The sequence below is a fragment of the Camponotus floridanus genome, unplaced genomic scaffold (assembly GCF_003227725.1).
Source record: "Camponotus floridanus strain SB8 unplaced genomic scaffold, Cflo_v7.5 scaffold7, whole genome shotgun sequence".
NCBI lineage: Eukaryota > Metazoa > Arthropoda > Insecta > Hymenoptera > Formicidae > Camponotus > Camponotus floridanus.
The window spans coordinates 1,263,158-1,290,432 of NW_020229838.1; the positions used below are offsets into that span (position 1 = coordinate 1,263,158).

At 37.4% G+C, this 27,275-nt stretch overlaps 3 protein-coding genes across 13 annotated transcripts in view; 2 read left to right on the forward strand and 1 right to left on the reverse strand.

Annotated features, from left to right (window-relative positions):
- Positions 1 to 4,193: 4,193 nt before the first annotated feature.
- On the forward strand, positions 4,194 to 9,799 carry LOC105251589 (leukocyte receptor cluster member 8 homolog). 2 transcript variants are annotated; one of them, XM_011258513.3, is made up of 7 exons: positions 4,194 to 4,323; positions 4,526 to 4,673; positions 5,282 to 5,721; positions 6,082 to 7,298; positions 7,467 to 7,800; positions 7,907 to 8,114; positions 8,912 to 9,799. In XM_011258513.3, exons 1-7 carry the CDS (start codon positions 4,197 to 4,199, stop codon positions 9,072 to 9,074), a joined length of 2,637 nt encoding a protein of 878 aa, XP_011256815.2. In that variant the 5' UTR covers positions 4,194 to 4,196; the 3' UTR covers positions 9,075 to 9,799. The 2 variants fall into 2 exon arrangements, with proteins under 2 accessions (XP_011256815.2, XP_025269558.1); XM_025413773.1 differs by having other exon boundaries at positions 4,239 to 4,354.
- Positions 9,800 to 10,504: 705 nt separating this feature from the next.
- On the reverse strand, positions 10,505 to 22,843 carry LOC105251590 (cAMP-dependent protein kinase type I regulatory subunit). 2 transcript variants are annotated; one of them, XM_011258514.3, is made up of 5 exons: positions 22,623 to 22,843; positions 13,476 to 13,785; positions 13,113 to 13,379; positions 12,614 to 12,817; positions 10,505 to 12,369 (listed from the first exon to the last, which is right to left on the reverse strand). In XM_011258514.3, the coding sequence occupies exons 1-5, from the start codon at positions 22,785 to 22,787 to the stop codon at positions 12,197 to 12,199; spliced, it is 1,119 nt and encodes a 372-aa protein (XP_011256816.1). In that variant the 5' UTR covers positions 22,788 to 22,843; the 3' UTR covers positions 10,505 to 12,196. The 2 variants fall into 2 exon arrangements, with proteins under 2 accessions (XP_011256816.1, XP_011256818.1); XM_011258516.3 differs by lacking the exon at positions 22,623 to 22,843 and adding an exon at positions 17,966 to 18,203.
- A 712-nt stretch (positions 22,844 to 23,555) lies between these two features.
- The window catches only part of LOC105251591 (patronin), a 56,950-nt gene continuing 53,230 nt past the window's right edge, over positions 23,556 to 27,275 (forward strand). For 5 of the 9 annotated variants that reach the window (XM_011258517.3, XM_011258519.3, XM_011258521.3 and 2 more), the window contains exons 1-2: positions 23,556 to 24,150; positions 25,715 to 26,543. In XM_011258517.3, coding sequence (XP_011256819.1) covers positions 26,178 to 26,543 — 366 coding nt within the window. In that variant the 5' untranslated portion in view covers positions 23,556 to 24,150; positions 25,715 to 26,177. Of the gene's footprint in view, positions 24,151 to 24,296; positions 24,863 to 25,714; positions 26,544 to 27,275 lie in introns of those variants that run through there. The other 4 variants (XM_011258522.3, XM_011258520.3, XM_011258518.3 and 1 more) reach the window with 3 other exon arrangements.

Consider the following 27,275-nt stretch of genomic DNA (forward strand, 5'->3'; position numbering starts at 1 on the left):
AAGTTCTGTAAATTAAACGTGAATTATTAATATCGAGCTACAGTCATTGAAACACTTGTAATTGTTAACTTCCCTATACTAGGCTATAATAGCTATGTTCTATGGATGGTTTGGAACTTGCGCGATTCGCGGAAATTCATCTGTATTAATAATTCTAATGTGCGAAAATGTCATATATATTGAAAGCTTATTTGATACATAATGAATATACGAATGTCATGTTTCGATAGCTCGATAAAAAATATCTTTAAATATATAAATTATCTCTTTCCAATCACTATCTAGCGATATAGAGTTAATATTGTATATTATGTGAGTATCTTATCAGTTTGCAATTATATTTAAAGCAATAAATCTATAATGAACGAACAACTAGAAGAAATGATAAGCAACTAAGATATAAACATATAAAATACAATATACAATATGAAAAAACTGCATACATTAATAATTATATGACTGGAAAAGAAATAGTATCATTATCAATAGGATCCGCGGGAATGTTGCACGTTTTCCAATGTACGCCTAATCGTTCTTAATTTTCTTATACGTAGGACAAATAATCATCATGTCATATAGAGATGTACAATTAATTTTAATGTTGAAGATACCGTCACGGGTTTTGTTTTCTATCGTATTTTGAGAGTCTCCGGTTACTCGTAGAAAGTGCCTACAAAGTAACATAGAGAAAAATGTTCACTTTTCTGTTGCATCATAATGTATCAATTGTACTTTTCTAGTCTGTAAAATATCGGAATAATTTATGCGATATCTATGATCAAAATATTTAATATCATTCTTTATTTTTTCTTGGTTGATAATCTGAAAGAATTCGGAAAAAGAACGCTGTTTTTTTTGTAAATTCACTGCACAGATGTTTATCATATAAGAAAAAAAGTATTCTCCTGCCCATTTTTCCGAATATTATTCGTATAATAGATATATCGTAGTACTGTAAGAATAAATTGATATTCTTGAATTTAAGCACAGCTATGTGACGACGATTTATAATATAACGTTATTTTAAGTGAAAAAAAATTTGTCTATTTGTTATAAATCTTTTTCGATATAAGTATTTTTACATATCTCATTTATATAAGTTAACTTAAATTTCGATTAAGATTTAAAGAATAATTAGGGCTAATATAAAAGTGATTAGGCATAATGGTACTAGTTTCGACTTTTATCTAGATTTTTCTTAACTATAATAAACATTTTTTGTTTGCGATTTATTGATACGAGATTACACATACTACTGAAGTGGAGATTATACTACTCATTATATGAAAAAAATCTAAAGTTTCATTCAATCACTACCGATTTTTAGTTTAAGAGGACTGGAGTAAGAATTTTACAAATTAAAAATTGATCGGAGTAAAAGTTGAAACTAGTATTACAATCTACATTTAGATAATATTGCAAAAATGATTTCTATATGTATTTTATTGTATAGCAAATATCTAAGACTAACGGCTCTAATGTCATCATTTAAATTTTGTTTGAATTAACAAGAATTTCTTAGAACATTTCTTAGAATTTTAATTTTTTATTCTATTAAGATAATGTTTAATTAATTAGAATTTAATTTACGTATAATCTCAATGTTTAATTTGATAAAATTTGAGATATTAAATATTAATTTTTTTATTTAACGATACATTATGTTCATCATGTATTTTCTGCGCTTAAAATCGAGAGAGTTATCGAGAACTGCACAATTATAGTACATAAGTTAGATAAGAAAGAATGGAATGAAGCTGGAAAGAAAATCTTAAGCTATTAGACCTAAATTATTTATAGTTACTTATTGAAAAACTACAGGTTGTTCTACATAGCGGATTGTTGACAAATTTCTAACATATTGTATACTCTGTTATACTCTTTATGAGTTTACTAAATTTCTTATATATTTGTTAGACTAAAAATTATATTTAAAATTAAATCAAGAATTTTTCAATTTGAATCAGAGTGTTTAAGTATAATCCTAGTGAATTAATTTATTTTATATCCATACGAGATGGACAGTATAATTTTTCATTTCGAATTTACTCATATGTGTATATGATTTTTTTTCAAAATTCAGCTCATTCCATAAGTTATACAATAGTATAACTTATATGTATATATAAAGCGTACTTAGATTCCCTAAATATTCAACTGATTAGCGAGCATTCGAGCTAGAATCCAGATCTTATTATTTTGTTCGTTAGATTTATCCTCCCTTTTCCTTTACCTTTCTTCTCATACATATTTTACCAGATAAGGAACGAAATGGAACAGTGAACTCGCCGGCTTTACACTAATCTTACATTTCGAAATATAGTTTATCTATCATAATGTTTATCCCCCCATTGACAATATGTTTCAAAATATATCATTGTTAGAAGTTACAGATTAGATGCATTCTTAATTGCCTATCGATTTTCTATCGTTTTCTCTCTCTTTTTATTGCATTTCGTAAATTATTAACGTAGTAAGATGTATATTTGTATAATTTAAGAAATGAAAACATGACTCTCTCTTTCTCCTTTTATTAAATTCATATTTATATTTATATTATAATTATTATTTTTATTATTATTTTACTCATTGTTTTTATTGAGAGATTGTAGACAAAGCTTAAGAGATTGTGTGTAGATGTAGAAAAAATCGATATGCGTTGAGAATTCTTTCTAATTCATTTTTTATGCGAATTACAGTAAAATAAAATTTACATGATTTTTTTATTTGAATTGCAGTAAAATTTTTCTAATTTGAAATTATTGAATTTTTTAACTGTTTGGAAAGTTTGCAAAGTTTCTTTGAGATTTAAGAAATTCAATTATGTTTTCAAAAAATCGTCAAAGTTATCAAGAAAATGACGAAAAATAAATCGATTTAATATCAATATAAATTGTATACTTTTTAAAAAAGTATAATGAAAAAGATAAATCAAACTATAATAAATTGGAAATTTTACTTTTGGAAATTTTGGCGTGGCACAATTTCTAGTTTTGTGCTATGCATAGACATATAGAATAGACCAGCCCCTACCGTAGGAGGCAGTCTGAAAGATCTAAAGGATACAGATGATTCCGGGTATCTCTGTCCTTCTCTTTTGTCTCGTGGTGGGGACACTGATGGGATGAGTGAAAATGAAACGAGTATGCACACTGCTTTCCCCTCAACTCCTACAGTGTCCCCACCATGAGACAAAAGAGAAGGACAGAGATACCCGGAATCCTTTAGATCTCTCTATCCTTTAGATCTTTCAAGACTGCCTCCTACGGTAGAGGTCGGTCAATTCTATATGTCTATGATGCTATGTCACCGACGAGATACTATTAAAGACCGATGATCTTATGGGATTTAGCGTGATCAGAAAAAAACGTGCAAAGTGCTGCTGTAGGTAACAAAATCTTTACATTGTCGATAATAAAATAATGATTTTTGATACATAATTTATCATTTTTGAAAAAGGTACATAAAAGATTTATACATTTTCGATAATAAAACAATAGCTGAATGACCTAAAATACTAGTATGATTGAAATAACTCTTGTAATTGTCTTCAATATAATCAAAACGGTCGGTAATATCATCAATCTTCTATTATCTCCGAGCTCACCGGGCCGACTTGGTGAGTTCATGAAAATTTATCCAGGGGTCGGTCTTTAACAATACAGTTCCTTGCACAATACTAGTCAATAGACAATGGAAATAAGAAATAAAAACTATTCACCAATAAATACGCGGAACAGAAAATATTCGCCAATAGGAGCAGAGAATAGATACTATTTCTGTTCTTATTGCCTAGCATTGTGCAAGAGGCTTAGGCCGGATCTACAATAGGCAATTTAAGCTTTAAGCCTTAGGAGATTGACCAATCACAGTCAAGTATGAAGAGAATACTCGACTGTAATTGGTCAATTTCTTAAGGCTTAGAGCTTAAATTACCTATTGTAGATCGGGACTTATCTCGTCGGTTCTTAAGGCCCAGTTACATCAATTATTTTACCTTTAAGCGAGACTTAAATATATGTCTATCTTTATCTTTCTTTCTAAATAAATAAAAACAGAAATATATTTAAGTTTCTTTTAAAACTAAAATAATGTTAGTGCAACTGGGCCTAAAAGATGATCTTAAATATAAGAACGGACTATGAATACCGGCCTTAATCTCAAGTATTTAGTTCGTGAAAGAGACGCGAGCCGCCATGATAATCATTAATCGTGGCGTTCCGGCCATTTTGATTCATTCTCCACCGTGCTTCGGACATGACATTTCGAGTGTAACGTCTCGCGTCGTTGAACGCGGGGAAAGCGACGATAGAAAGCCCGAAGGCAAGGATAGGAGTGACGAATTTTATCCAAAGTGCATATTATTGTCTCGTTTCCTTTTTTTCTTTTTTTTTCCTTTTTAAATACATCACGACGGCTCCACTCGCGGTAATCCGACAGCGTGAAATCGCGATAGCGACGCGCAAGTAGGGGGGGACGGCCGTCTCTAAGCGATTCTGATATTTTTTCTTCCACGATATGTCAGAGAGCGAGGCGTTGTCGCAGAAGAAGCAAGCGCAGCAGCAGCCGTTTCATCCGCAGCAACAGCATCACATCGGAGCAGGCCCGATGGCGAACATGGCGTGGCAGTATCCGCCTAATAATATGCACAACATGTTTCCTCCGTATCCGGGGTAAGTCGTTAAAACGGCAGCGATTAAAGAGCGTCGACGATTTCGCCATCGTGTCGGCCATTACGCCACTCGAATATTGCATTCGTCGCACACTCATTTGTGCACCGAATCTTTCAACAAGCGTAATGAACGAAATTTTATCACCTTTTAAAATACAGATGTTTCCGAGAATATTCATATTCGCGAGACGAATGTAATATGTGTGAGAAGCCTCGGATATGCGTACATATAAGGATGCCTCACGTCGAGCGTGAAGGTCATGTATGTCATGTGTTGTAATGCGAAATTTAGTTTTGTGCTTTTGACTTTGAAATAAGATTTAAAAAAAACAAGCGTTTATGATATACATAATTTTCCAATATGAAATATGCCATAAATTGATAGAAAGGAGATATATGATTACAGCTTGAGATGAATCATACATACTCCAATTGCTCCAAAGATTTTTGTAGTGACCTTCTCGAACCAAGTTTTGTTTTAATCGTGTATTATTGTATCGACGATATTATTTATAATGATTCTGAATTGCAAATGTTGCGGAATTGTTATAAATCTCAGAGTTATATATTTGCAAATATTTAATTTTGCAAAATGTAATTTCTTTGCAGGCAAATATACAGTTCAGGGTATCAAGGCGTGCAGCACCAAGGGCAGGTGTTCAATTATTATCATACAATGATGCCAGGATATGGTCAAACTTTTAATCCACAGCAGCTACAGCAGCAGCAACACCACCAGCAGCAGCAGCAGCAGCAACAACACCAACAGCAGCAGCAGCAGCAGCAACAACAGCAGCAGCAGCAACAGCAGCAGCAAGGAAATAATCAAACAAAACAGCAGTTACATCAACAACCTCCCATACCTGGTACTCCCATGGCTTTAGATGATGATTCTGATCTTCCTCCATTGCCTCCTGGTCCACCACCAGCGGTACAATCAACTCAACAGCATAACAATCATATGCAACAACAATCGATGACTTATCCATCAGGATTGATGTATTCATTTCCTTATGGTAACTGGAATGGAATACACAATGATACTCCTCGTTAGTACCATTCATAACTTTTTTCATAATAAACAGAGATTGGCAAGCAAGTTCAAATTTATTAGCTCTAGTTTAACATACTTATAATATAAATAACTTAGATTATACATAGAATTTTCAAAAAAAAAAAAAAAACTTGAAGAATATCGGTATATGTATATAAACAAAACGCGGAGGAATCAATGAATGACTTTCACTTTGTTTATATGATCTATCATACATAAGTCATGATATGACTCATCGACGTTTGTTGTTGTCGTTGGGAAACATTTCCAAATGTGTTTATTTTGCCAATCTCTATATTTGTCTATTTCTGTGGCATATTTCTTTAAATATGTGTTACATATTAATATGCTACAGAATACTCGAGCGGGCAAATTCGTTTTAATTTGCCAAACAAGAAAACTGGTCTCGGATACACGCCATCCGGCAATAGTGGCGCTGCGAAGAAAAAACGTAAGCGGAACAAAAATTTAGCAGCTCAATTCAACAATAGCTTTCAGGGAAATGCTTCGACGAACAGCCCTAATTTCATACCTAACGGACCTAACGCAAAGCCGACGGAACTGCCGCCGCTGCCTCCCACGCAGTGCGAAGTGGCGGCTCCTCCGCCGCCTAGCGAAGAGCCACCTGGTCCTGTTGCATCCGTTACCACGACAGCTAGTAACGCGGTTTCCAGCGCCGGCGCTGCTACTTCCATCGGGGTCATCCCCAGTCCGGTTGGGGATTGGCCCGATAGTCTGAAAAATTACGTGAACCGATGCTACGAAAAATGTAAGACGGCAGTCGACAAGGATCAGGTTGAAATTATATTGAAAGGAAAAATCACACGCGCTGCAAATGACGGTTCGCTCTGGGTAAAGGACTGGGATAAAGAGCCTCTGCCCAGCATCCACAGCGAACGCATGACTATGACGATCAAGCCTCAGAAACCGGCGTTAAAGCTGGCGAATCCTCTGGCGAGCCCACTGGTCAATGGTCAACAGGGAGGCTTGCGCAAGCCTGGTCTCTCCAGCTCACTCGGGGCTCGGCTTGGCGCGCGTCTCTCTGTGACACACAGCAGGCGGTCGAGGACTAGGTCCAAGTCGAGATCTAGATCGAGGTCAAGATCAAGATCTAAGTCAAGGTCGCGGTCCCATTCGCGATCGCGCTCGAGATCGAGGTCAAGGTCAACGCGTTCGCGCACACGTAGCCCACCGTCACGCAGATACAACAGACGTAGCACATCCTCGTCGTCGAATATTAGCGATCGAGAGCACGATTACAAGGCGCTCAAAATAAAAAAGTCCGCGCGCAGCAACAATAAGGCAAATCACAGCAATAAGAAGAGCAAGAAGACTAAGCAGGCTAAGTCACATTTCTATTCCGAATTTGGTTTAGCTACAGGCAATACAGACGAGCTAGGCACCAAGGAGAAACTACAACAGCGTGCTGCCAGATTCAACGATGGCATTTCCAGGACAGTGGTCAGCAGCAATATTATTAGAGACGACCCAAATACGGACTTTGATTTTACTGGGCTCCATATCGTTGGCACATGCAAGGATCTAGAAAAGCCCTATTTACGTCTCACATCGGTATGTCAATATTTATTTATATTATTTTCATGATTAATGGAACATAAATGGAACATATTGTTTTGAATATTTAGATAAAATTAGTTATGCTATATTTATACTATACATTAAATTTTAATGGAATTTATTATTACATATTTTTATGACAAAATTATAATATTGTTACAGGCTCCTGCCCCTTCTGCAGTTCGACCGGTAAGTGTACTTCAAAATTCTTTGGCCCATGTCAAGAAACGTTGGCTAGCCGAGCAGGACTATAGATATGCTTGCGATCAACTGAAATCCATCCGACAAGATCTTACCGTACAAGGTATCAGGGACTCGTTTACAGTTCATGTATACGAAACTCACGCCCGTGTAGCTTTAGAACGTGGCGATCACGAAGAATTTAATCAGTGTCAGACACAGCTGAAAATGCTGTATCAGGATCTCGGTGGCGAAAACCGATGTGAATTTATTGCTTATCGGATATTATATTACATCTTTACGAAGAATACTCAAGGTTGGTAATGAGACTAATAATCTCAATAATTTTTAAAATTAAATCGCACGCTACATTAAAGTATTTCTTATAATAATATTACGCGTTAACATTTTTGTGATTTCAGATTTAACAACAATTTTAGCATCTCTTTCGGAAGAAGATAAAAACGATGAATGTATAAAACATGCTTTGAAAATACGCTCAGCATGGTGGTTGGGTAATTTTCATGCTTTCTTCAAGCTGTATAGAACGGCACCGCGAATGTCTGCCTTTTTGATGGATTGGTTTGTCGCAAGAGAACGAAAGAAAGCATTGAAATTTATGATAAAGTCGTACGTATTCCACATATTTATTATTACAATTTTCTGAATGTTTCTGCAACTATTATTTTTATGAAATTGTCGTTTTTAAGGAAGTATAAAATTTATTATTTTATTTGTTTAAAATTTATCGAGATAGTATTATTTTAATTATTGAGTTTAATTTTGCTATCAAATTTTGTTTCAATTTTCAATTTTATTTTTTCGCAAATTTCGAAGTTTTAAAAATTAAAATTTCTTCAATTAAAAACTAATACGCGGAATAATAAGATGGTATTTCCAATTATGCAACAAAAATTTAGAAGAATAAGATTATAATATATGATTTTATCATTTTATAAAATAATTTCGTTAAAAAATGTACATTCGATTTTCAGGATAAAAGCTTGGTTGTTTTCACATATATTTTTGAAAAATATAGTTTATTTTTTTCAGCAAATGAAGATATATTATTTTTTTTATATTTGCATTTGCTTTTGAAAAAAAATTCTTTTTCGCATTTTATTATAATTTATCGAAACATACATAGTTGAAAAAGTATAACGAAATTTAATCGATATACTTTTTATGATTTTAAATTAAGGTTGACTTTTTTTTTTAAACATTTCATTAAATGCAATTCTAGTGCCACGCTTTAACCAATGATACCTACCTAGAATTGTGGATCATGAATTATAATTGCAGATTTCTGTTACAGGACGTCGTAGCCCAAAGTTAAAAATTGCATATTTAATTGTCTTTTTATGTATTCACTGCAACACTACCATCTATGGCTATTGTCTAACGTTTGCATTTCTTCTGCTGTTTAGCTACCGGCAAAATTTGGCGGTTCGTTTCGTCGTAGCGGAATTGGCCTTTGAGTCTTTGGACAAGTTTTATGAATTTGTCAGTGAGTTCGGCTTGGTTTACGCCGATCTCGTTCGACAACAAATCGACTGCAAGGCAAGCAGTGGTAGTCTAGGTAGTTGGTAGAAGCCGAAATCTACTCTCCTACCTTTATCTCTCATGGCGGAAGATAATTAAAACGCGAAAGAAAAGGGCCACACATACATACACACACCACACACACATACACACCACACACGTGCATCTATAATAAATCTCACGTGTGTGTTGCATTATGTGTATATGCATATGTTTCGGACATGCGTACATTTGTGTGACGCATATGCATATATATATACATACATATTTACATAAGTATCTTCCATTTCGCTGGTACGCGTATCTCAATTTGTAAATTTTCCTCGCTCTTGGAAGCCCTACATGTGTTGGCTCTGTCTTTCGCAAACGTATCTTCAAATCGTCGTCCCACATCAATTTCATCACCGTCGGGCACAAAATCGAAAGCTTGGAACTTCGACTACAGCTCCGACTGTGAATTTGTACATATGTATACGCTCCTTCGTTCGCGGTTTCCCCTTCTCCACGTGCACGTGTACATAATTACAAGAGGACATATATGTGGATCGCTTTGCCGGGGGCCCGTGGAAATTGTACAAAATCCGGATGGATCGCGTGTTTCCATTAATCCGGCGCTACCTCACTAAAAAAAAGATTAAATGAAAAAAATCTCTTTATATAATACATGTCGAGAATCATATTTACAACGTAATAGGATTTACGGTCTTCGCAAAAGAAAAAAAGCCCATTTTTTCTCGTTTGTTCTTGGCTTGGAACGATTCGTTGATGAGAAACACGAATCGCTCTCTCCTTTCCAATCGTTTATTAACGTGATACGCACGCACACACGCTTCACTGCCACAGTGCTCGATCGATTTTCCAAGTATTCTTTTAAGTATTACTGCACGAACAAAAGCTGTAGCTGCCCCGAGCAGCCGAGCAACACAAGCATTTTTTCCCTTGAAGAGAAGAGAGCTTTGAAGAGAATGTGGATGAGGATTCCATTTCACAAATCCGGAGACTCGAATCGCGTCTGAGGAGAAGACTCCACGGTGACTATGTTCGTGCCACTTGTGTTCGTGAAAAACATTCGTTTCGGTCAATGAAACAACGTTCCCAATCTCGCTAAGTGCTACTTTTCAAACAAGATCGAAGAAGAGGTCGTCGATAGTCAGAGAGGAGAAGGAGAAGGAGAAAAAGGGCAGGATCGTTTGTCAATACATTTTTCAACATCGTCTTTGTTTCGTCAATTCTCCCGAACATGATTATTTGTGGATGAACAATATGTCGATTCGAGAAGACGACATCCGAGTGAAGAATGAAAATGGAAGACCAAGAAGAGCATCGTCCCTATTGCATGCAAGCGGGATTATTGATTCTCCAATCGAGTGTAGGTAGTTTTGTAATTAATTTCATTTGCATAATTAATTTTAATTAGTGCGCGTTCCCGTGTCGTGCGCGAAACGACGATGGACTCGTTTTTACGTTAGAGTCATCTCTTTTTTTTTTGCTGGACTCAAGTGATCGAGATGCTTCTTATCGTTTTTGCGCGCGTATAGAAGATGCATCAGCTGCATTATAATTACGGATTCGGAAAGGGGATGATTCATTGTACAATATTTTACTTTGGATATACTATGTTGTGCATAATAAATTATTTAATTTTATGACTTTATACCCTCCTCACTTTTGTCGCATGATACTGTAGACCTAGCGCACTTTTAGAGAAGATATAAATTGCGACTCGGTTTTTTCACATCGTCTTTGTTTCGTCTTTCAATAATAAAATTTCAATAATAAATATCTTGTTCCTTCATATTGCGTCAAAGCAACTGCATGTCGCGACCGACATTCACATTCGTTGCTAATTATAATCTCTAAAATCGGTCAACAAAATAATTTAAATGTTAAATAATGTAACAATTCACACGAAAAGAGAGAGAGAACATAGAACATTTAAAGTATATAAATATAAAACGAGAAAACATCATTTTTTTTTTCAATATCTATCTTCTAATCATTACAATATTTAAGGCTCCCCGCTGCAGCTATATCATTACAATACTAGAAGCGAACGTATGATTCATAGATATGATGCGTCGCAATATATTATTCTCGATATTTGTATTCAATAGAATGGACATGTAAAATCTATCTAAACTTTTTAGACCATAAAATTAAAAACTGAATTTAAATCAATTGCCATAAATTCGTTCTCGCTTAAGATTCTAAATTTACAGAAAGAAACTACTTATAAGTATAGAATTTTAGAAGGAAAGAAACTGATATATTTTTACTAGTTCATTCTATTGATTACATGCAAATGGGGCCAATTTGTACAATTGTTCGCTTCTGACGTAATAGAAATCGTAAATATCTTTTAAATAATTTAACTTTGATACATGATTTTATTCTATTCGTGTAATGACGTGAATGTAAACCACGTCTGCATCTTTGACGCAAATTGTTGTAGCCTCGTATTGGGAGTTACGGTTATAAACCACGTCTCTACATTTTATCAACTTTGTTCAAAGATCTCTACAATACATTCAAAACGCATACACAACGTGCCATTAACCGTAGATTAATCTGTTAACGCTCGGTACCCTCTGATAAGAAGAGACATTCTGACAAATTTGAGTATATTTTTTCAATTCAAACAATCTAATTACGAAGCATACCATTATTATCGGATAAGATATTGATAATGTAAAGCTTATTTTATCAAGATTCAGTATTGTGAATTTTCTTTCGAAAATCAAATTTCCTAAACCACATAAAAAAAATCCCGGACGTTAACGGATTAATAATTTTTCGTGCACGTAACAATTAGGAACAGATCGCGCGGAAGAGATCAACGCCAATATAAATTCACGTGCGCGTCGGCGTCGAGTCGCGAGTTACACGGTGCGTAAATAGCCTTACGGTGTAAATATATTAATAGTATCTCTCTCTAACGATACCGTCTTTGTATACACATCTGATTGATAGCTGATCGTAATAACACATTAATTCACTTAAATATTAATCAAATAAAAAAAAGTGTTAACTATACGGTACGGCGAAATAATGCAGCCCTTGGTAGAGATGAAAGGTTGGTGATTATCGGTAGCGCGAACCGATCGACTGCGATGATGGGATCGGACGGGGAAGAGGAGGGAAAGAATGCGAGGGAGAGACGGAGGATCCGTTTACACGGAAAGAGACACGAAGCTGTTATACTGGGTGATGTTGCGTTTCAGAATGTCGGCGCACGGGCCTAAGACCCGCTCGAACCGTGCCCGATCCAGTTTCACGCATTTCAACGGACCCCTGGCCACTACGGTCGCCGCTCGTGGCCTGTCCAGCAGCAGCGCTATTTCCCCTGTGTCAAGAAGAAAAGCTTCCGTCATTGAACGAATCGAGTTTCGCTTTTTTGTGTAAAATTGATTAGACATAGATGCATAGATTATTAACATTCTGTTTATATATTTTGACAATTGATCTAAAAGAGATATTTAAGTACTAAGATATTTCTGTGAGAAATATCGCAATATATATGCAAGATTTTTTATTCTGTAACCAATTCTCGATGTTATCTCAGATGTTTGCTCCGATTCTTATCTCACCGAAATAGTCGGATGGTCCTAAACGGCCGACCTCCGCGGGTTCATCTCCTTCCGAGCGTTGCTGAAGAACCACCGCAGTTCCCTCGACGATTATATAAAAGTCTTCTCCCGGCTCACCCTGTCGGACTATCGTTTCGCCGTCATCGAATGCTACCGGCTCCAAAGCGTCTGCTACCGTGAGCCTTTCCCATTTATCCAAGGACTCTGTGCGACGAGAAATACATCGTAAATATCAATAATAGTTCTTTCTTTCACAAGAAAATTTTGTATTTCCATTTCATATAATTTCATATCCCTTACAAATAGAATAAAAATAATCTTTGCTATTTTAACGAAATGGAGAATCCTGTAAAATCAAGAAATTTAATCATCTTTAGAATTCTGATAGAAATACATTCTAATCATATCAAATTTTGACATGTAATAAGGAATAATAATTTGAAGGCCAACATGTTGAGAGAAATAATTTGGAGTCAAAATGCTGAGAGAATAAACTCACCTAAAATTGAGACTCTGGAGAGAAACTCCTCGTACATTTTCCGTTTTCTTATAGTGGAACCCATGAGAATTCTGCGGTAAGAGTCTCTGTCGATGCCCCAAAGTTTCACATCGGTCTTCGCTCTGACGGTGGCGGCGCGGGGAGTTCCATAGATTAACGCGAGCTCGCCAAAGCTACCACCCTCGCCGATCGTCGTCGCCAGCTCGCCATTAACGAATATCTCGACCTCCCCTTGATCGATCACGTAGAAGTTGTCACCTTCGTCGCCTTGAAAGACACACACCGCTCATTCATTCTATAAGTCAACGATAAGCCGACACAAGATAGAAGTGCACGCAAGCAGGATGCTCGATCAGCACATACCTTGACGAATGATCGCCTCCCCGGGCAGGAAGGTTACGGGGAACATCGCGTCGAATATATCGGAGCGTTCGTTTTCGTCCAGGTGCGCGAACAGCACGTTCTTGGCGATGGCCTTACTTAAAGCAGCCATGGTTTTATAGTCCTTAGGTACGACCTTCTTGACGTAACTGGTAGCGTCCTCCTCGGAGACCGGCTCCGCCGAGATTCCGCCCCTTCGTCGCGGCACCTGCGGGCCCTGTTGACCCGCGGGCATGTCCTCTGTATCCTCCGGACTCGTCGCGATCTGTTGCTTTGCATCGTGAGCTTGTTCCTGCGCACAAACGAGATAAAACCTCAGATAAGAGGTATCTAACAAGATAAATAAAGAGTGAAAATCGTTATTATTTTATGAAATATAGGTACGGTTCATTCAGTAAACTTATTTATATGATTTTTATGCGCATTATGACAACTTTCGTTAACGCGTTAGCATGTTCAAATCAATTATAACCTACGTCAATATGTATGCGTGTATATTATTATTACTTAATCTAAATTTAGTATTATTACGCTGCATGGAAATCATCACGAGTACTAATTTATAATAGATATTGTATAAAAGATTACGGTCGTTTGGCATATTAATTTAATTAATTCAATTCATTCTAATCTAATTAGCTTAAGGTTCTTCGGTTTCTTGAAACATTAATTATGCATGAAAGCAGAGAAATTTCTCAATCCTAATTAAAATAGAGCTAATTAATTCACAAAAGCAATACATGTAAACTCCCACGAGAATTGGTTATCGATCGGCGTGATAAATAATATAAAAATTCATCTTGGCTGCATCGAGTGCGCAATAAAATCACAGCTTCGGTACCATTGCAGACTCTTAAAATCTACGCAGCATTTCAAGCATCTCCGTATTTTTTTCTACAATATATGTATGTACTATACAATTAGATTACAAAAAAATTAATTGCAGAAGATTGCCGATTCGTCGCAATAACCGGAGCAACGCGTGAAAACAGCCTCCTCGTGTTAAGGTCACTGCAGATAAACGCACACTCGAGTTTCGTCGGTGTATCGATGTGGGGTGTTAAAAAAAAAAAGCGGAGCGCAAATTAATAATTCATTAACCACGACCGCGCGGCTCCAGCCATTCCCGACATTCGAGAGGCCTCGTGTTTACGTGTGTTTACCCCGCACAAAATTACCGTAAAATTATAAATTATATAGGTCTTTAGATATTGTACCGTTGCGTTGATACGAGCACCATCGAGGGGTGAGAGAGAGGAATAATGCCATAGGTCAATTGGCGTTTTCACGCACCAACGCGTCGTCTCTGTTGATGGTTCTCTCGACGCTGAGCGTCGTGCGTCGTTTGAACGGGAATATTCAAATCAGCGAGATTCGTATTTCTCCCTTCGATTATCGTAATAATGCACAGCGCATGCTAACGTATACGAGACGACCCGCGTCTCGGAAGTTCCCGCGAACGTGATTATTATTACTCCTTCTCTCAATTCTGCAATTTTTTAGACGTCAAATTATTAATATAATTGTGTTAAGAAGAAGTATTACGTTACGTCGATTCAACTTGCAATTATGTATATAAAAAATTATTAATTATGCAAATTATATACAAATTAAATCGAGTTCTTTCCCTGTTTTTCCCTTATTTTTAAGACATCAATCATCGGAATTTTTTATTGTTACAGATTACGTGCATGTAATAGCTATGTGCATATAATAGTTAACTATATTTGTTATATTTTGCATATATAATAATGATATTTAATTGCAACTATATATATATATATATATATATATATATATATATATATATATAGCTGGATTAAAAGAAAAGATCGACAAGACTTTATTTTTTAAACCTGAGCTAGTAATATATCTCTCGGATATTATTCGTTTAATATTAATCGAATGCTTAAATTAAATGCACACGAAATTTTCCATTTTTTTGAAACATATTTGTTATCTAAGCTTATGAAAAATGAAGAATAACATTGAATCTTGAAATTAGATAACACTGCTTGATGATAAACATGTTTTTGGTAAAATAATCAAAGGAATGAGTGTAGTACGTAAAATTGAGCAAACAAGCACAGATCCAAGACATATTGAATCTTGAAATCAGAAGAAAATACAGAATGATTGTAAAAGACTCGATCATAAAATTTCCTTCCATGTCTTTTAATCCATCTATTCTTTGTAAAAAAAGGAGTTTCATTAAAGTATTATTATTTAAATGTCAGTAATGGAATTATATTTTTCTTCTTTAAAAGGAAAGAAATTCGATCGACCTTTGATAAATAAGTTATCATCACCAATATCGTTCAATTATTGATACGAGAAACGCGATTCGCTAATAATTGTTCAACGTAATGTGAACGTCGTTTTTAATGAGACCATAAAACTTAACGATCCGATAAATCTTCATCGCTCGTTTCCGCCTCCAAAGACGTGTGCAAGTGACATGCGTCTGTTACGTAATTCAAAATAGAAGGCCGAAATTTCTGAAATGATCCAACAGATACATCAAACAAATTGTCATATCTTTTGAAATCGTTATCGATCATTTATGTTATCATGTATTACATGTAATGAAATTTTAGAAAACCTATATAAATCGATAGAATCCTAGAACCTCTTGCTCTCGTTCTCTCTCTCTCTCTCTCTCTGTAATTTTTTATGCATCAAATTATTAATATAATTGCATTAAGAAAAAATATTGCGTTACTCGATTCAACTTGTAATTATGCATAAAAAATTATTAACTATGCAAATTATACACAAAATTAAATTGATTTTTTTCTTGTTTTTAAAACATCAATCTTTAAATCGAAACGTTAAATCATCGTGGCTTTTTATTATTACACATTACATGCATAATTACAATTTAATAAAGGCGTGTTATATCATCGCTATCGCAAACAGCGTATATACAACTGAAATTTTAAACCGTGGATCGCGATCTTATTAAATCTGTCAGTTTACTACGCATACCTGGAGCGCGTTCGGTTCGTACGAAAATAGAACACGGTCTAATTTTACAGACGTAATTCTGCAAATGTATTTCGTGCATTACACGAGATATCAAATAATACATTAGAATCTTGCGCCGGAGCTATCATGAATTATCGGTTGTCGAAAATGGACTTTAGAATTCAAGGCAATTGAATATAATCGGAGCAAGAGAGAGAGAGAGAGAGAGAGAGAAATGCATCCAAGTGTACATAACTGTAAATAACTATGTAAGCTCTATGTGCGATTCAATCATATATATATAACACGTCGTATATTAGATTCTACTGAAACTTGACGGAATCAACAAAGACGTATGCTCTTATACAATCTCTCCGGTCTATGATGATCTATAGCCATCGGTTGCACTCCCAAGTGTTACACGCACACATATACGCACGCATACATGTACACATGCATCCTTGAACACACTCGTGACACGAAAGAATCTTGTTCTTCTCATCTTCGCGCAAGTGTTTTTCAGACTCGGATCTTTTCCGTACATGGAATACGATATACATAAGTTGGTATATCAAATGTAGTACATCAAGAATACGTAGAATGCGTATAAATGCATTCTAAATACTTAAGAGATAAATGTAAATAAATATAAGTAAAAAGAGATATATAAATAAATATAAATGTAAGTAAAAATATTCTGGAAAATTTCTAATTCGAAATATAAGATATGTGATACAAAGATTTATGTATTAATTTCCGAGATAAATATATATCTGTATCGATAATAATTCTTAAATAACACGCGTGACCAGTAGACGAGAGAGTTTCTCATATCGATTTTCTTCTCTCTTAAAAGTACTCTGCAATTTATTTCTTTCTTTTTCCGGTCTCCATTTGAAAACGACTGTAAAAAGACTGTAAAAAATATCACGCTTTTATTTTTCGTTGCAAAAGACTAGCTGCTGCAAACAGCACGGTAAAAGACTTTAGATGACGTTTACAAAGTTCAACGATTGTTAGAAGAGTTTATCAAAAAAGTGTAAGTCGCATAAAACTTGTTGGCACGAAACGACGAGATATTTCTGTGAAATTCACGTCAAGAATTGAAACGTACGTAAGAAAGTTCACCCAACAATTGTACGATCGACTTCTCGAAGCTGAGATCGGAGGATCAATCACGTAATCCTCACAAACTAGACAAAATGACAAATTTTTCTTTACGAAAGTTTACGACTTTACGAAAATGACACGTTTAGCGAGAAATTTCATAGATTTTCACTTGCGTGAAAATTTGTTTTCTTTCACATACACACTTTAAAACCGCGATTTTTTACGGGGAAGATGATCGCAAGATAATCTTTTCTGAGACGGAACGGAATAAATCTCATTGTTGTTTGTTAAGGGAACTTGAAAAACAAGACTTCACCGACGATCGACGTGATCTATCATACGCGAGATCAATCATACGCGCGTAACTCGAGCGATTATGGCGGTCTCTCGCATACCTCGTTGTTCATCGTTGCTCTCGATCCACGTCCTCGTTTACCTTCCCTCGTCGATCTCGTTCGCGTCTTCTGCCGCTCGCAAAATCGCGGTAACACTTATCACGAAGACGTGCCGTCTTTCGCGGCAGCGCGCGTCGCAGTCGACGCTCCCGCGGGTCCTGGAGAGTAAAAGGGGATCGAACCGTCGTCGCCGCCGCGATCTCGCGTCTTCCTCGTCCTCGTCCTCCACCTCCGCGATTTTATAAGGCCTCGGACGGAATCCAATTAGAGGTCGGAGGCGATCTAGCACGCGCGCGCGCGCGAAGCTCCGTCCGTCCGTCCGTCCGCGCGACAGCGTCGGTTACTGCTGGCGACCGCGGCCGTTGGCTGCCTCGGCGCCAGGACAGGACGGATGGTGCCGCCGAGATGCCGTCTTGTGCCTGATGGTCGGTAAGTAAGGTCCTCTCCTACGCGTTAGCGAATCGATCTGCGCCGGCGGCATTTTTCCAAGACCGCGGCTCCCAAAATCGCTTGTATCTAATACTTGAAGCATGTTTCGCAATCACATCAATTTTGTATCAATACTTGTCTGAGTTTTCCGATAGTTGGAATATCGCTTCAGATAAGAAGATATTTAATATTATATTTAATATTATATTTAATATTATATATAATATTATATTTAATATTATATTATTATTATATGAACTTATTATATTTATAATTAAATATAAATAAATTTTTTTCCCTGAATATTTCTTTAATATTTTATCTTTTTTTTTTTTTACGTCATATTGTATTACTCATATTGTTGGATGTTGTTAAGGCCGTCTTTGTTTCTTTTATTTGCTATAGAGCTTTATTCTTATCAACGTGTGGAATGTCAATTTCTTATTCCTAGTCGTCACGTGAATGAACAGAACGCGCCTAGTAATGTTATCATAATTTCAGAGGCGCCGAGACGTCACCGCCGAGACGTTCCTGGCGACGATATCGGGGAGAAAACAGACGTCGAGACGCGCAAAAGAGGAAGAACAATAGCAGAGACTAGATCGACCAGATCGCCGTCTTCCACATTTTTGTGAATTCCTGCGCATCATTTTTTTCTCCATTTCTCTTTCTCTCTCACTCTCTCGGCTATAAGGTTGCGTCTTGTTATATTTCGAGCGTGTTCTATGTTTAGATCAGATGCCCCTTACATTGCAATCTCTCTCTCTGTCTCTCTCCCTCTCTCCTTTTGCATACATCTCTCATCTCTCTTTGACATTTTTCTCTTTTTTTTCTCTTATAGTAGACTTACATTCACTCTTTCTAAGACTGAAAGTAAAGAATTGCTTTTCTAATATGCAGATCTCGGCAAAAAATGTATAATTGTTTAAGGTAAATGACATTAACATAGCTAGAAAAATGCATCGTATTTATAATTTTATACAATGATAAGATTTAAAAAATTTGTATAAAATTAAAATCTCTTTTTTTACCGAGAAATAATTTTTAATTATATAAGCGATTGAAAAAGAATGACTTTTACGAGTGGATAGCAAAATTCGAATTTTTCTCCAATTTTATTTCATTCTATTTTATACCGGAGCATTATTTTTACGATATCTGAAGAAGCTCCTATCCTAATATTTGCGCGCATCTGTTTATTTCTCCATTTTACGTCTCTCATCTTTTACATTTCGCTCTTATACGTCAATTTATGTGTTTCTCAATTCCTTTTCCCGTCGAACTCTCGCGATTATTATTCTTGCCCATATTTTCCGTTTGTATTCCGACGAGATTTCTATTCCGGAATAGATTTCATTCTTTCATCCTCTCCATCCAGTGCCTTTTATCTCTGTCTTTCTTTTCCACCTACGCGCAGTTTTTATCGCGTATACCGCATAAGCACGGAAGGCAAACACGCGACGACGATGATCCCCGCGTCTTCGCCTTTCGCTTGACAGCATCGACGCTGCACCACGTTGCACCACCAGTAGCTGTCACAATGACACTGATTGATATGCGATAACGGAGACACTAGATCGAAGATAGACCCTTGCGTGATCCATATTATACGAACAGAAAATTTAGAACAACTTTTGAAAGATAAAATGTTATTTTCTTTCAGGGAAAGGATACATTTATATATTCCTTTTTTCAAAAGCGGATCGATAAATTTGTAATTTCTTATCACGAAGGAGAGGTAAATGAAGATTTATGTCGCCTCCGCAAAAGATTTAATATTGAAACATAAATTAAACACATAAATAAAAACACAAACACACATAAATTTTCTCACAGAACGACATATATTTAGTATCGATAAAGGTAATATTTTAAAGGAGATTTAAAAAATATGATAGCTCGTAGCGAAACTGCTCATTCTCTTATTGATTCTTTTCGCAACAGCAATATTTCACGTGCTATTTTTCTTCCTGCCTCCGAAATGGCCTTCACAGCCTACGCATAATCATACAGCTTGATAAACATAACTTTGCAAAGAGCAAATTATACTGTATTATATTTGATGAATTGTTGAAAGAAAAAAATAAAGTAATAATAGTAATGAGAGAGAGAAATAATAATAATTCATAGTAAAACTATAAAAACTCAGCGGCTAACAAATGTAAACGCGAGAGAATAATATCGTTAATTTTGGGATTTATAATTTTCACAAATTTCGATATCCATTTTTTTGCGACAAGAACTTTTTCTTCTCGCAAGTAGAGAAATCTTAGGTAATTTTAGTGCGGATTCAATCTACAAACACGCGGTAGGATTTGCGCGTTTTTACGAAATATCGACGATAGTTTCTACGTCAGTGGCTATCGCTTATTTTTGGCGGCCGTTTCTTTCTTGCGTCGGTTTTGGACGAGCCTTCAATTTTCGCGAGCACATGCGTCGCATCCGTCACGCGTGGGTGGCCGCGGTACAAACACCGAGGGTAATTGCTATCGCCATATAACGTTAAATGGGAAAGGTAACTAAAGGGGGTAGTGAAAGGTCTCGAGAAACCTTAATCAAGGATCAAGGCACTATTCACACTGGAATCAGGTACAATTCGGGGAGATTATGCTACCCGGAAGGCAGCTTGATTGATGTAAGATATAATGTTCGTCCCTCGACAATTTCCTCAAAGTTTTAATTGCTTCTATCTGATCACGAATCGCCTGATCGTGAGCTCGAAGAGTTTCGCGAAGGATAGTCACGTGCATTTATCATGAATAAAAAAGGTTAAATTTATATAAAATAGATTATATTAAAAAATTATTTTAAATTATATATATAAAATTTTATATAAATTATAAGTTAGTATATATAATTTTATATATAATTTTTTTAAATATAATATACATCTATAATTTTATATAAAATTAGAGATAATAATAGAGAATAATAAATTATATATAAAATTACATACATACTAATTTTTAATTTATATTAAATTTATAAATATAATTTTTGAAACCTCTAGAATTTCCTCTGTTTACTTTGTTTCTCCAAGAGTGCCGAGATAAACAGATATGTTATTTTATTTATTGTCTAAGAATGTTTTTACAGAAGAATGTTTGAAGAAATTTTCAAGTGTCAATATTTCGTTTACTCTGAGTTGTTTTTGTGTTGAAAGTTGCATTTAGAAAAATGCTTTGGAAAATCAAGAGAGAGAGAATATAAATCGAAAGTGCAGTGACACAACTCAACACCCAATACATTCATATCCATGTAAACATGATTACATAATTAATAGTGAATCAAAAAAGGCACTTGTTCCTTAATAATTACCGTATATCGATATAATAGGCAATCTGCTCTTTCATAATAATTGAACAAAATAATTATATGCAATTGGCAGAGATGGCAGCACTTGCTACATGCACTTTCGCAGGCCATAACATTATCGATAATCGATAAACCAACATTGTTTAATGTGTCAATGTTGCTCAGAGCGATAAGAGAAATTGTTTAGAGAACACATATAAATGACTCGCTAAAATCTTTTTAAAGAACCCAAAATCCGATTGCGCAAATGATTGTTATGGTACGACATTCAGATAACGTAATAATGGTCTACACAAACAGACAAATCCCGCGGATTACAATGTGTTTACACATGTGAGAAAGATACAGTTTCGATAAAAATTACGAGATATATTTATCGTTTATATTACGCTAAATAAATTTTTACGATGCAATTATTCGCAGAATTGAATAACGAGCAAGAGACAAATTATAGTATCTTCTGTTTGTACATCTCTATTGTACAAACACAGCTTGTTATTTCTACAAATGTCATTTTATCCTCGGGAAAATACTACTCGGCCGATCCTACTTCAAAGATCACGAATTGATAACAATGTAAACGTCAAATTCACACACTTTAGAGAACATTGTCAGAAGAGACGTGTCCTCGAGGAACACACCAGGTCCGAGATCACCCTGATCCCAATCGCGCGTGTCACGTCACTGTCACGTCATATTGACACGAACGTTCGTCTCGCTGTCATTGACAGCGTTAACCCTCTCGATGTTCCCTCGGGATCGCGACGTTTCCCAGGCGAGGGGGACAGGCGAGAAGCATTCCCAGGAGGGAAGACGTATCTCTCTGTCTCTCGAGACGGGGTCGAGGTTAATCCGCGACGCACGTCGACGAGATCGGTCGCGGGTCGCCGAGGAAATAGTGTCATGTACGTACCCTTTCCAGCTTTTGGAAGTACTCCCGCAGGAAGGAGATCGGGTTCTCGGGCCGGCCGACGCACAGTTGCACTATACAGTCTTTCAGGACTTGTTGGATATTGTGTCGCTGAACGTATTCCTCGCACTCGCGTAAACTCTGCTCCTCCTCGAGATTCGCCGCCATATTGATGATGCACGCCGCGCCGCTTTATCGGCGATACCTACCTACCTACGTGCGAGTCGTCGTCGTCTTCTCTCGGACGACGATGAGGACGCGCGGAGGATGAGATAACGCGATGAGACAGGGAGTGACAGACACCGGCGAGAATTATGTTTTGACATTTACTCGCGCCGATGGATTTACGCGAATCGCAAGGAGAGAGAGACCATCGCGAGATTGCTCTTGACGTTCGAGAGAAAAGGAACTGTCAACGAGATTCTGCTCCGATGTAATTCTGAGTAACTCGAATTCCGATGTTATTTATATATCCGGTGGCCTCTATGCCTTTATTTGCGACGAGCGTGTAATGACCGCGAATTTTCACCGAAAAATGATATTACAAATCATTTATCGTAGAATATTTGATTAATTAAAATTAGCCCCAAGTGACATGAATTAAGCGCAGCCGACTTCAAAATTCATACATTCATAATTCAGATTGGACTCTTAAAATTTACAAACAAAAAATCGAAAAAAAAAACATATACATAAGCATAAAACACAAAAATCTTCACTTATAAATAAATTTATAAATAACGAAAAGTAAAATCGATGGAGGAGATTAATCAGGCTTTAAGGGAGCCACGAATATTCGCTGAGAAATCAAAAGCCCCGCCCCGCGCGGTCACGAACGCGGCGTTCGAAAAGCGCGCGCAGCGTCGACGCGCATGCGCGCGGCTCGACTCCCTAGTTCGATGTATCGCGCGCTCTCGTTGGCCCGGCCTATCGTCGCGCGCGTCTCGATTAGTCGTCTCGCGGCCTCTCGACCCTCTCGTTCTCGCACGTCTCTCGCGATGGACGGCAAAGTGCTGCGTGCGGCGTACTGCTGCCTGCGAACGGACGTATCTCCGCGCTGAGAGGGAGAGGTTGTTGCGTGGTGTTTCGCGGCGAAGCTCGTGTGGATCTGTCGGCGTTCCTCGCCTCGCCTCTCCTCGCCTCACGAGGGACTTTGACGGCGGAAGCGGAGTGAAGTCGGGCGCGATCGCTCCGCGACGGACGGTTCGGAGGTCGAGTGAAAGAGAGAGAGAGAGAGGGAGAGAGAGAGGACGGTAGAGCGTGCCGAATAATCGGGCGATCCTGGCTCGCGTGTGCTCTCGTAGCGCTGGGTGAGACCCTCGGCGGGTACCTCGTGTGTCTAGTGTTCGCGTCTAGTGCCGGGACCTGAAGGCGGACTTGTCAACGGACGCGACGCACGACCGGATACACTCGAGGAGCTTCGCTTGTCGCGAGACCTCGGAGGTCTCTCGAGCTAGAGAGAGAGAGAGAGAAAGAGAGAGAGACGGAGGACGGAGTCAATCTCGAGAGTGGATCTGCGGAGAAGCAAGAGGTACGCCTCCTCGACGACGGGATTAGGGATCGTTTTCACGTACACGCGTTCTCGGATTCCTCCACTTTAGTCCTCCTTATTCGCGCACACGCGCATACGTATATAGATGTAAAATCCTCGTCGCGCGCACATGTAGAGAGATCCCTGTTCTCTGTAGCAATCGTGCGAATCAGCTAACGACGACGACGGTCATCGGCAACTTCGCTTCCTGCCGCTCCCGTCGTGTGTCCGGGTGTTCCTCGAGGATCGATACTCGTCGTGGCTCTTTCGAGAAAGGGAGAGAGAGAGAGAGAGAGAAAGAGAGAAGAAAGAAAGAGAGAACAAGAGAGAACAAGCTTGCCGACCAAAATAGCGAGAACAAGTTCCCTCTCTCTCTCTCTCTCTTTCTCTCTCTCTCTTTCTCGCGGCGGTGTCCTTTGGCCGCGTTTCGCCCGGTATTATTTCGCGCTGACAAGTCGCGGGACGGAATAGCAGGGGGAGGGGGGGGGGGCATGTTCGATCGAGGACGTTTCGCGTCGCCGGTAGCATCGACGGCTTTCCTGGAACGTATTCTCGTCGTTCGCGACGATCGCGAGATCGGACGAGTGCGTTCACGTCGAGTGGGCTTGCGATACGTACACCGAGAAATTTGACACATTCTACTTGGTTAGGCTCGGCATATCTCGAGATCTCCCGTGCGTTTTCTTCGGTGCTTTGAGGTTATCTAATTTAAGTACGTTATTTTTTGAGGTTATTTGACTGCTAAAAGTTAGAAATTTCTATAGCTGGAAGGCAAACTTTCGTGTATGAGGAGAATTAATTATTGTAAACTGTAACATTATTTGAAACGTCGCTTTATAATTATTTTAAGTACATTCTAAATTGCATATTCAAAATATCGCAAATTTAGATTTTATTTTATTTATAGTTTTATTTTCTAGTTAAAATACATATTCATAATATATTTGCGTAAATTATTAATTGAGAGAGGGAAAATTATAATTAACAGTAGCTGGCACTGTTAACGTATAATCAATTCCTTATATTCATATAAGAGCTTTCTAGGAAATAGATATGTATATTTATTGATAGTGATCACTTTGATGCCTCGACGTATAACCGTATTGGAAAAATATTTTTCTTTGAGTTAGATATCGTTAGAATTAAGCTAAGAATTTATATACAAAGAAAATATTTTCCCAAAAGTTTAACAGCAATATTAATAAATGACACATGACACATATCTATCTGTCAATGTAAAAACCAAATATAATTATCAATACAAATTTGTTAATGAGTCATCAGTATTCTGAAATCTAATAATATTTACATTTGCTATACATCTTGAGACGAATATTTTAGATGAATATTAGCTCTCGTTCTCTTCCAAGCTATTAAAATAAATCTGACTTTACCGCGAGAATCTCGTCCTGCCTCGCAACCATATCGGTATTTCGTGCGTCATACTTGTCGAAAAATAACAAGGTTACTCGTGTGTTTTCGTCTTTTAAACTTATAATCAATAGCGTATTAATTATATAAAGATTAAAGGGACATTTATCGATTAATGATGTCTGATTTTAAGGGCTAAGATCGTCGGAAATCGTCGACAGAGACACCAGTGCACGTGGGAAACGAAAGACCGCTCGCGATTGCGAATACAAGCTCCTCGGTGTATCCTCCTCTCCATCGTGTCTCGTTACAGAAGGCAACAGCAAGGATTACGTGTCGGTACCACGTGTATGTGCGTGTGTGCGCGAGGATAAACCGACGAGGGAGAGAGAGAGAGAGAGAGAGACAGAGAGAGAAAAAGAGGTGAAACATTCTGCAAGAGATAAAATAAGAAACAGCGAGTGTGAAACGAGTGTCGAAAAAAAGTGCGGAGGAGAAAGAAGATCCTCGAAGAGAAGAATCCTCCCAAGAAAGGCAACGAACAAGAGGATTCTCTCGCGAGGTCGTCTCGGCTATGACGAGGACAGGGAGTCGCTTCGATCGGTCGTCGTTGATTAAAGCCGCGGATGCCAGTGTCATCGCCGCCATCCCGTTGAATGTGGAACACGATCTCACGGTTCTTCGCTAAGGGCAGCAAGACCGCGGTGGTGCAGGAGGTGACCTCGCCGCCGCTGTCACCATTATCAACGACGACGACAACGACAACGGGGACGAGAGACGACGACGAGCGGCAACAAGACAGGCCCGCGTGCAACGGCGTCGCCGACGACGACGCCTCCGTCGACGGTACGAGCGTCCATGTGTTCTACGGCGCGACGATGGATCGCGGCGCGAGTGCAGACGATCGACGCAGGCCTCCTGCTGCAGCCTCCGCCGCTGCAACCGGTGCCGCGACGGCGGCGGCACCAACGGCCGACCAGCAGTCCAGCGGGGGCGACTCCGACTCCTACGACTCCCGTCAGGTGAGTCTTTGTCTTTGCCCTTCCTCGAAATCGAAACAACTCCGAGCGATCGAGGATTGAAATGAAATAGCGACCTGGACAAATCTGTCGTACCCCGAGGTCGAGAAGACCTCATTTGTAGCTTATGAATAGAAAGAAGTATAAAATTTAATGAGTATACAAAGCGTTTTATATATATTTGGATGTTAATGGTATTATTGTATTTTATCCTTGTTAAGAGCATTTTTTTCTTCTGGCAAAATTTTCGGCGATGGCTTTTGAGATTGTTTAACACGCTAATACACAGTGTATTTACTGTTTTTTAATTTTCCATGTAAAAGTTTTGGTAATTTTGTTATATTTAATACACTTGGAATTTTATTTGCATTGATATGAAAACATTCTTTTATGGCAAAGTATGCTGTTTAGCCTTAAAGTACAGAGACAAATGTTAATATTTATTTTTTTTTAAATAATTTCTTTTCTTTGACAAAATTTCTAATTCGGAAATATATCGAGATATGTCGCATTTCTTAAATATATCAATATAGTGCATTCACTGTCTTTTGATTTTTTTGTATAAAAATTTTGTTATAATTAAGTTTAACATATTTATTTTGTTTAATTTAGAGCTTTGAACATACTTTGTTGTCATAAAGAAATACTTTATATCAATGCAAATAAAATTTCAAATCTTTTATTAAAAATATATCAATAAAATTATCAAAATTATTACATGAAAAATCAAAAATA